This window comes from Buceros rhinoceros, unplaced genomic scaffold (genome assembly GCF_000710305.1).
Source record: "Buceros rhinoceros silvestris isolate BGI_N320 unplaced genomic scaffold, ASM71030v1 scaffold7312, whole genome shotgun sequence".
Lineage (NCBI taxonomy): Eukaryota > Metazoa > Chordata > Aves > Bucerotiformes > Bucerotidae > Buceros > Buceros rhinoceros.
In genome coordinates, this window is record NW_010398418.1 from 63,258 (window position 1) to 74,461 (window position 11,204).

The window sequence follows — 11,204 nt, forward strand, 5'->3', positions numbered from 1 at the left end:
TGCTTCCTAGAGTTCAAGCAGTGATGAAAGGAGAGGAGGAGCCTTTTAGGGAAACTTCAATGTGCTTTGGATTGCCTGAGAAATCTTGCCTTTCTGCTAGATGAAGGTAAAATATGCTTCCGTTGATGTGACAAGCCAAGTACCCGGTCTTCAGCTGTGGTACCAAAAATGGGGGAAAACAGGGCACCCTGGGATGCTACCAGTGACACAGGGTGTGCAGCCACCACAACAGCAATGCATGTTTGTTGAGGCGTCCATGTTCACCTGTTTTAGGACCAGCAAGGAATCATAGCCTGCTTCAGAGGGTTCTCTGGTGACTAAAAATGTATTTTGTTCCCTTAAAATATTAACATGTGTAGCTGTTTTTAAGTACATTTCATCTGTCTGGATTATATCAAATGTTCAGGGCTGTGTTTTGGGGCGGGGAAAGAAAGTTTGGATGTTGTAAATGAAAAAAGATCCCTTCAAATCCACTCAGCAAGCATATGTATCCTTTCCTCCCTACTTAGTATAAATCATAACCATGCATAAAACCTAGTTTGGTTTACTGGCAGGTACTTGTAGTTGTGTTAACTTGTGTTTTAACAAAGCAAAGCTGTGATGTCAAATAAATACCTTAAAATATGCATTTCCAGGTTTTCCCAGATTGTATCACCTGATTCCAGATGGGGAAATTACCTGCATTAAGATCAACCGTACCAATCCCCATGAAAACCTGGCCATTAGGATTGTGGGAGGCAGTGAGACTCCTTTGGTTCACATTATTATACAGCATATTTATCAAGATGGGGTAATTGCCAGAGATGGAAGATTGCTGCCTGGAGACATGATACTAAAGGTACGGTACTACAGATAGAGGTATCGTAACAAAGACTAGGATGGTGTAAGTCAATCATGAGATGAGATTTGCAATGTTGTTTGCTTGTGTGGGTAGAATAATACGTGCAGAAGGATGCTCTGTTCCTCTACGTGCAGTGATGATTTCATTTGTTTCAACAGTTTTTGAGGCTCACAGATTTGTTTACTTTTCCTATTCCCTACCAGGCATCTCTAATTTTTACCCAAACATAGTAGATCCAAAATGCAACTTAGCACAATAGACTGTTGGTGCTTCTGACCCAGAGGTGCAAAAGGGGTTTTTTTTGTGAAAGCAGAGGCTGAGCTGTTTGCCCAGTTTGTTTCTGCTGAACTGTGGGCTTAAATCTCTGTTAGTGAGATTTACATTGCCTTGTGTGCCATTTACACCACAATAGGAGATAGGGGCCTGATCAACACCTAGCTCCTCTGTCTGATGCTCTTCAGCACTGCAGAGCACAAGACACTGGGAGTGTTGCTCCACCAGCAGCCACAGGTGAACAAACTTGAGCAGCATTCAGGAATTAGCTGTTGGCTGCCTCTTCTGCTCCTGTTTCTATAGAAATGTGTAACAGATGAACAAGAATTAGGCCAGATGGTTAAAGATCATGTATCTTCCGAGTACTGGCTTCAGCAATAGCTTTTGAATGGAAACTGCACTCTCAGCTCCCCCAGCGACTTGGAGCTCTGCAAGCATGTTAAATTATATTAAAACTTCAATCTTTCCGAAAAGAGTGATTACAGAAAATACTCTTTCTTTCCTTGCTTTGATGCTTCCAGGGCGTGTAGATGGAGTGCACAGGTATATTCACATTGCAAGCCAAGGGTACAGGTATACCCCAGGCATACCCCAAGCAGCTTAAATCACCTAGCTCAAATAGTTACAGACTCACAGAATGGTAGGGGTTTGAAGGGACTTCGGGGGATCATCTAGTCCAAACCCCCAGATAAAGCAGGTTCATCTAGAGCAGGATGCACAAGATAGTGTCCAGGCAGGTTTCGAGAGTCTCCAGAGGAGGAGACTCCACAACCTCTCTGGGCAGCCTGTTCCAGTCCTCTGCAACCCTCAAAGTAAAAAAGTTCTTTGTGTTCCAATGGAACTTCCTGTGTTCTAGTTTGCATCCATTGCCCCTTGACCTATCACTGGGCACGGCAAAGAAGAGACTGGCCCTAATGACAGCGTGGCCGGAGATGGCAAAGAGCTAAGCATAGGTTTTCCAAATTACAGGTAAACACTTGAGCAGGCTGCTTTGTTCACTGAGGGCCCTGCTGCCATGGATAGACCTGGTACCCATGCTAACCAGTGTGACACTACCTGGGACAAGGCTACAGGCTCTGGAATTTGGATGGATTGCAGGTTTTGGCATGTTTAACTCAGGGATATACTCCAAGTGGGATTCTGGATGCTCATCTTACTGCCTGCTCTGGCATGCCCGGCTGGTAGGGTTAGTGAAGAGTTCTCCCAGCCCTACTGACTTCTTCTACTACGTGTTCCATATGAGTAATAATTAAGGATACCATCCTCTGAAGTTCAGAGCACCATTTGTAAGCCACCAGGCTTTCCTAGCTTTTGCTGACCCCAGTGGTAGCTAAGGACACTTGAGGCATGCTAGGATCGTGATATGCCTTCTGCTTCATGTCTAACGGACCGTGGCCAAAGGGATTTCTCGGGATCATAATGTGGGCATACTTTGCTCTGGCGCTGTTTAAACATACCTCTGGATTGGGCTTCCAGGCGGCAGCTGGATGACTGTCACCCAGTTGTTTGCTTCGGGGAGGCTTTTTGTCCTGGTGCCAGCACAGAGTTAATGGCACCACTAAACCAAAACTGTTCCTGCAGGGCACGTCCAAACTGCAGTGGGAAACTGTGACTGCAGCACAGACAGGCCCAGCTTGATTCTACTCAGTTGTGGCTGGCTGCCCAGGAATTTACTGAGGAGTCCCAGCAATTCAAGCCCCATGCTGGTGCAGCTCATGCCATTTGTGGTACCCGAGCTGGCGACTTAAAGCTGGTTGACCTATGTCTCTGGGGCTGCTGTCCCATGAGACTGCGGAGAGGACAGCCCCGTTGTGCTCATACAGGCAGTCTGCAAAGACAGTCGGTTGAACGTTTCTGTCTGTGCTGGGGAACGTTTCTGCTGCATTTTGTAGATGATTCTTGATATTTAAATGGTTCAACCTGTGCAATGTAAAACTACATGGAAGTAACTTGTCTGATTCAGATTTTCCAGCCAGTAACAAATTACAAACTTGCAACTGGTTTTCATTTAGCAGTGATGAAGTGCAATGCCTAGTCACTCTTACACACATGGACATGACAGGAGTGACTGGAAGCTCTTTTTTTTTTTTTTTTTTTTTTTTTACCAAGACAAATTAAAGAAGTGACAGTTACACAGTTTTACTGTCACCTGAGCTAAATCTTACCTAGAAAATACTGAGAAACGTAAAAAGCCCGATTCTCTGGTGTGATATATCAGCATAATTGCTAGAAGCTCTTTTTTTTTTTTTTCTCTTTCTTTTACCAAGACAAATTAAAGAAGTGACAGTTACACAGTTTTACTGTCACCTGAGCTAAATCTTACCTAGAAAATACTGAGAAACGTAAAAAGCCCGATTCTCTGGTGTGATATATCAGCATAATTGCTAGTAAATATTCAGGGCTTTTATACTACCTGAGGCTCTTTTCTTCGTTTTAATTATGGATTCATTAGTGGGGATCTTTTTTTTTTTTTTTTTACTGTACCTAGAACGACCAGGAGGTAATGAAGAAGAGAAGCAGCAGAAAAGGGGTGGGAGTGAAAGGAAAGGCTGGCAAGGCAATTTGAAATCAGAAGCTAGTGGAGTAAAACTAAGATATATGAAAGAATATTGGAGCTTGGGAAAGGGCAATAAGAAAGCTGAAAAATAACGTGTATGTCTGGAGACTATCGAGGAGAAGGGGGAAGAAAAGGCTTATAGTGTCTGTAGAGCATGTCCTTTTCCTACGAGGGAAGACTGTTCTGCACTGCGAATTTGGCCTCCAGTGTGTCACAGTTTGAAATAGCACACGTCACTTCGTATGAAGTCATCTGTGTAAATAGATCTGCCCTCTCCAGTGTCAATTCAAATTGGATGGTCTTTCTGCTGATGATTTACCCATCTCTCTTCCAGGTAAACGGCATGGACATCAAAAATGTGCCTCACAACTATGCCCTGTCAATCCTGAAGCAACCCTGCCACGTGCTCCGACTGACAGTGCTCCGAGAGCAGAGGTATCGATGCCGAAACAGCGGACTTTCCCTTGATGCACACTGCAATAGGGACGATAGTTTCCATGTTGTCCTAAACAAAAGCAGTCCCGATGAGCAGCTGGGAATAAAGCTGGTCCGCAAGGCTGATGAACCAGGAGTATTTATTTTCAACTTGCTGGAAGGTGGCATGGCTGCTCGTGATGGACAGCTTCAGGAGAATGACCGGGTGTTGGCCATCAATGGGCATGACCATCGGTACGGCAGCCCAGAGAGCGCAGCCCAGCTGATACAGGTTTGTCACCACCACTTTGAACTTGGTTTCTGAACTTTGCAAAAACCAAGCACTGAATTTTCACTGTCCATTGCAAAGCAGGGGCCAAACTTAATGCATGTGTATTCGGGGGAGGGAAGGAGATGTGTCAGGATCAGACGGGAATTTACATCTCTAAAAGCTCCTTGGTTTCACTGTGGGTACAAGGGCGAACATGGGCACGGACTCTTGCAGTGATCCCTGCTACCATCAGGCTTTGAAATGTACATATACTCTCTGCATCACCAAAGAGCGATGCCATCTGCCAAAAGGCAGGCCAGCCTGCACCCTGGGAGCCCTTGGGGCTGGTTCCTGAGTCTTCCAGCTCAGAAGGAGCCACAGTCCTCCCTGGTAGAGACCTGGAACGAATCAGAGCAACCCTAAGGCAATGCACATCGTGTTTCAGGATCAACATCATTCTCCCAGACCTGGTGATTTCCCACGAGTGTGTTTTACAACTGAAGGTACTCCGTACCTTGTAGATATTTCTTACCTAAATCTAGCATGCGGAAATTCAGATGTTTTGGGAAAAAAGGATCTGTAGCTGTAGTTTTTATAAATCTCTATTTAGACTTGCGTGGAGAATTCAAGGGGTGTCTCTGCAATGCACTAAACAGTCATACAGCAAAGCTGTCAGAAAAAAAATACCCTGTGCCTTTCTCAGCTACAAAATCAGTCAGCTTCTGCCTAATTTCCCTTCCAGAACAATTTTTATTTGTTTTCTTTCTTTACAGACTACATTTTCAGAAAATGCCAACATAAAAAGCAAAACCAAGAATCTTTTGTTGTTTTAATGTCATATTTATAGCAGTTACTATACTCGAGCATTTTTACATTTCATTTGGAGGCAAGCAGTGTTCACAGATTGAAGAATTTCATGTGCCTCAATAACAAGGTGTCAAATCAGGCTGCCTGCTTCTCCTTTCTGACAGACCTAATCAGGGTGACGTGAGTAGGACTGAAAGGAGCATTTGAATCCATGCATTTTGTGGAAAGAATTCCTCCTTTAGCAGAAGCTCACAGTTTGCTGTAGTCAACATTTCTTGAGAAGTTTGTATCATAGGTACAGAAAACGCCGTCCCCTTGCACAATGCCAGTTGTTGAAATTCCAGTCCAGCATCTTTCTGAATTACTTTATGTATCTCACTAAGTGGGAGCAGAAGGTGGTGAGAGGGGGAGGTTTAAATTCTCTGAGGGGAGCAAGTCTGGAATGAAAACCTTTCTGAAAAATTGGTATTCTTGGAACAGTTCTTTATGGCTACAAAACAGGGCAACATTTCTTCATAAGCAAAAAACACATGCAGCCTAGGGATGAAATGGAAAAAATTGCTAATGAGACCATTCACACACAAGTGTTTAAAAAAACAACTAAAGCTCTTATTGGGTTCCGAAGAGTGGATGTTATTTATAATAATGCTTGAAATGCACACCAGTCCCTGGGAATTTAAACAACATGCCCATCAAAGGAGAAACTCAGGTTTCTAAACTTCCAGGATTGCATTGCATTGATGTGAGCTCTGTGAATCACATTCATCTCATGCAAAATTCCCAGAACCTGTGTCTTTTTTGTCGTGTTTTTTCATCAGTTATAATTTGCCTTTTCTGTTTCCACGTGATGCTGGAGAAAAAACATTATACTGAAGCCACAAGTGTTTTGCATTTGCTTCTGACACGAAGGGATGTTTTACCATATCCTCCTATTTCTCAACAGTATCCTCTCTGTTGAGAGCTCAGCATGTGTCAATCACAGTACACTGATGTCTTCAAATTAATGGTGGTGGAAGCTTTAGATATGGCACCAGTTTCTTTAAAAGCAGAATTAACATAAACTAAAAGGTGGTGGTGGTTTGTTAGGCCAAGCACAGCTGGGGGAACATCACATTTCTGTGCAATCTGATTAGTTTTGACTTCTAAATAATGAATAACTGAGACAAATCCAATTCTTCGGGCCTTTAGCAATTATGTATTAGCACGTGTGAAGCAGTTGTTAATCAGTAGATTAGGTGTCTGCCTGTTATATACTCAGACACAAGAACTGAAATGAAGAAAACGCGTGAGTGTTAATTAGAAACATGCACACATCGCAATGCTTGGGAGTTTGCTGCTTCCCATCTGTCGCATCATCTTTAGTCATGGCCTTGTGTCAGATGTGGCACTTTTAATCTAAATAACGTGACAGTCCACATCTGTTTTCCATGGGAGTGACAAGAAAAGGAACAAGGTGACAGATCAGTGGGTGCTCAGGCGAGCACATCAGGCTGAGCTGCACAGGTTGAGCCAGACTTTACTGCCCACAGATGTTCACCCTCCTCTCTCCCTCTTTTCCCCACCACAGTTTGGAGCAGCTGCGAAGGGTGCACGACACCCTTTCCAACATGAAGACTGCTGCTGGCAGAAAGCAGGTCCTGATGTGGAGTGCATCCACGCTCCATCATTCCTGTGAGAGGTGGAGCTGCCTTTTTTTTAAGAGGCAATTGCCTACTAGATGCTCAGAAGTTACCACGGTGTCTCCCCCTCCCTGTTTGATTTGATTTGGCTGTAATGCAAGTTTTAATTCTAGTAGAATGTTTCAGCTCTCGCATTCATTCTCAAAGCTAACCTCATTTCTTTAATTCTCACTTCAGCGTAAAATACAGAGAAGTTGTGAGAAAAACATGGTAAGAGGGAGGGAGGGAAGGATCAGAATGAAGGAGTAATTAATATTCTGATCAGTAGAAATGTTAGTTGGGTTTTATGTGGAAGTACATAAATACAAAAGCTGGTCTTGTTGTTTGGATAACTTTTTAAACCACTCTGGACTTCTGAGAAACTACTCAAGTTGACTGACCTGGAGACAAACATGACATTGCAAAAGGGACTCTTGTTGAACTTTTGCTAGTTGTTCTGTGAGAATTAATCACATTTACAACCTCCTTCTAAATAACCAACTTTGAGGCTAACCATGTGGCAGCAGATGAGTTTTAAACAGAAGTTGCATAAGTTGAAGTTTTTGTTTTAGAGAAAACTGGATTTTCGTGGGGCCGTATGCCCTGAGGAGGATTAGGCTTGCATTGTTCAGTTCCCTCTCAATCACATTACCAACTAGGGACCAGGGTAGTTTCCTTTCTCCCAAGAGACAGCATTCTGCTTTTGGGTACTAGTTGAGTCCAGAGTCATGGAATTAATATTCCATAAAAAACAGACCTGGTAAAAATACTTAGATCTTTATTTTGAAAGATGTGTGTATGTACCAAATGATATATTATGAAGCTATGGAGATCTGAGGTGCTGGTGAAAAAGCTAGCATCTCTCAAGATATTGAGAAAGTAACTAAGTGCACATTATTTACTGAACTATTGCCTTCCTTGGAAGTAGCAGAGCCTGAACTCACAGATTTCAGGCTTGAAGTTGGAGGCTTAGGCAAAGTCGGTTTCTTTTTTTTGTAACTACAGTGATATTTGTCAAAAGCACTTTTAAACTCTCAGCTACTACTACCAAATCCAGCTCCAGAAAAGACAAACCAAACCATAAAAACAAAAATCCCAGGGCACTCCTATGGCTTCTGTTAATTGTCTGTGGGAGATTTTATTTCAATAGCATGACTAGATCTGGGTTTGGTTTCCAGCTGCTTGCTCAATGCCAGCTTTCCTTGGAGCTTCTCCCCAGTGAGCAGAGCACGTCAGTGAGCCAGCAAGCAAGACTGGAGGTCTGATGTACCCTGGGCTGCGGTACCAACAAGCATCGCTACTGCAGCCCCAGGGGGATCAGACCTCCAGATGTGCTTGGGGGGGAGGGGCTCAAGGTTAGATACTGAGCAGTTCCATGGTAATAATCTGCAACCAAGCAGGCAGGATTTCCTCTGGAGACCCGCCCTTAAGAGCACCTCCTGTCTGCTACAACACCAGGGTCTTTACACTGAGGAGAAGGAGATTAGAGGATTAATTTTTTTTTATCTCTGAGTATGCTTCTGAAGCATTGAGGCTATTTCTACACTTCTCATCAGATCAGTTCACTATGCTGGTTTGCCCTTTTTGAAGGATGTCTATGATTTACCCAGGCAAACACCATGCTCTCTCAGCTCTATCTTTGCATCACTGTTGTCTTGAGCAGATTCATAAGAGACTCAGAGGGAAGAACAAAACCATTCACTTCCAGGGAAACAGTGCTGATTCAATAAGACAGAAAAAATTCACCTGTATGCAGAATTAATAAAATTAGTATCAGGCATACACAGAACACCTTAACATTAATGAACAACCATAACTCAGCAGAAGCTTTGCAGCATCTCTCAGGCACATAGGTGTTATGACTGTGTTGTGCAAAAAGGCCTAGAAGCATTTTAAGCTCACTTTAGGTTAATCTTTTCTGCAGTTCCTGTTCCTAGAGTGAGAGTTTTGGCTAGTTTCCCACCCTCCATTACTCTGTGCTTGCTTGTTCCCTCCGTCTTTCTCTTTGCAATAGGATTTTACGTCTCAAAATGGTTGCACGCTCCTTTTGTTAAGCTACTTTACAACATCATACTCATTGCATGCAGGCGGACTCAGTCACATCACTTACTTCCAGCTTTCACCAGCCAAGGCTTGACAGTATCCTTCATTACAGGGTTAGTTGCATCTTTGTCAGAGTTCCCATCCAGCAGCAGCAGCTCTGGTTGTGTCTCTCGCCCGTGCAGGAGCATTGCTGCAGTGGTGTATGCAGGCACGTGCAAGAGCCGACCAGCGCTGACTGTGATGAATCACTGCTTCCAGCCACATTTGGGGCAGATAGGAAGGCTTTTTCAGGGTTAACACCAAATTTTCAAGAGAAGTATTAAGTAGCTGGCACTAAACTTGTGTGGACTTTATTGACCTGAAGTGATGTTACTGCTTTATGCTGTTGTAACCATGTTAGTGGGAAATCCAAACCATGCTTAAATGGGACCTGTGTTCCACGAATCCCATGGGGCTGAAGTGCAAAGGTTTATTGTACCAAGGTGGTGGGATTCACACTGTACTTCCTCCCACAGGCCAGCGAGAAGCAAGTTCACTTCGTCGTGTCGCGGCAGACAAGACAGCAGACCCCTGACATCTTGCAGGAGACAGGCTGGAGTTACAGCAGCAGCAGCCCCCAGCCCTGTCCTGCTGAGAGAAACACCCCCAGCAAGGTGAGGGTATGAGTGTTCATGTGGTTTCTCTGCCATCCATGGGACAGAGGACCGGGACAGCAGCTAAGCTTTTAGTATCTCGGGGTGTTATCTCTGGTTTCTGTCACCAAAAGAAGCATGTCTTATCTTGCAATGGAAACAAAAACTATGCTCCTCATTATTTATACACTGCTTCTGCCCTGACTCCAGCTGTGCTGGGAAGGGAAGGAGAAGGTGAAGGGCAGTGGTGGGACAGGGGGCTGATGTGCACATAGCATCCTGGCCATGGGCGCAGACCTGGACAGAGGTACGAGCCACTACAAGGCAACATGCTCCAACAAAAATAAGAGGCTTGTCTGAAGTTTCTTCATCTCGTGCAAAGCCTCCAGGCAAAAAAGCAAAAAGCTTTCATATGCTGGCCAAAGAGATTCCCGTAAGATGCTTGAAAATTATGGTCATTATTAGTTGGTTGCTCTTTTCTTAAGGCACCCGTGCTCTGACCCAGCTGGCAGTTCAGGCAATGGCTGTGGTCTCCATGGCCACTGCAAGCATGCTGTCTTTCTGTGGCGCTTTGGACCCCAAACAGGTTGGTTCTGCTCTGGCAGCACCTCGCACTCACACAGCCATGAGGGCCAGCAATGCTCAGCACAGTCGGACCCAACCCAGGGCCACGTGGCACAAGCAACCATCTCGCCCAGATATGGCTCTGGTTACCAAACTGTCCCTGCAGCCACTTCTCTGCGCCCAGTTACATTTTGTGTTCATTTAGGCTTGCAATATGCTCTCCACATAGAGCAGAGGAACTTTCATTGTCAAATATATGAGGTTTTAAAGTAGAAATCAATGCAGCAAAAGCTTTGAATTTACCTTTTCTGAGTTTACTCAGTGTTATCCTTTGCACTATAGACAGAGCAATATATCCTTGCAGCAGCTGGATTTGTTTATCTCACTAAATGTAAAGTCACTGTCTAGCTAATTTATATTAATCACTCTGTGTCACCGCTTACATAAACCCTTGCGAGCTGGTCACCTGGTTACCTGTGCCAGGGGTGCATCAGAGAGATGGATAGACAGAGCTGGTTTAAATTCATTCTGCCTGATGAGCTGCCAGATGTGACCTTAAAGGGACCTTTGTACCCAACCAGCTGTCAGATCAGGTGCACAGCTATCAGCCAAGAGACAAGATTTTCTCTGCATTACACAAATGCTTAAAGATACACATTTTGTCACAGAATCACAGAAAGATAAGGGTTGGAAGGGACCTCTGGGGATCATCTAGTCCAAACCCCCAGATAAAGCAGGTTCACCTAGAGCAGGATGCACAGGATTGTGTCCAGGCAGGTCTTCCGGAGAAGGAGACTCCACTCTCTCTGGGCAGCCTGTTCCAGTGCTCTGTCACCCTCAAAGTAAAAATGTTCTTCATGTTCCAGTGGAACTTCCTGTGTTCTAGTTTGCATCCATTGCCCCTTGTCCTATCACTGGGCACTACTGTAAAGAGTCTGCCCCCATCCTCTTGACACCCCCCCTTTAGATACTTGCAAACTTTTATAAGATCCCCTCTCAGTCTTGTCTTCTGCAGGCTAAACAGCGCTCCAGGTCTCTCAGCCTTTCCTCATCAGAGAGATGCTCCAATCCCCTCATCATCTTTGTAGCCCTTCACTGGACTCTGCAGTAATCCCTTGTCTCTCCTGAACTGGGGAGCCCAGAA

The 11,204-nt window shown here is 44.4% G+C and overlaps 1 protein-coding gene across 1 annotated transcript in view; it reads left to right on the top strand.

Annotated features, from left to right (window-relative positions):
* Positions 1-9,517, top strand: part of LOC104488984 (E3 ubiquitin-protein ligase LNX-like) — a gene marked incomplete at its 3' end in the record, with an annotated part of 51,406 nt that extends 41,889 nt beyond the window's left edge. The window contains exons 4-6 of the mRNA XM_010131095.1: positions 636-838; positions 4,006-4,377; positions 9,380-9,517. Of these exons, the coding sequence (XP_010129397.1) occupies positions 636-838; positions 4,006-4,377; positions 9,380-9,517 (713 nt within the window). The remainder of the gene's footprint in view (positions 1-635; positions 839-4,005; positions 4,378-9,379) is intronic.
* Between the last annotated feature and the right edge of the window lie 1,687 nt (positions 9,518-11,204).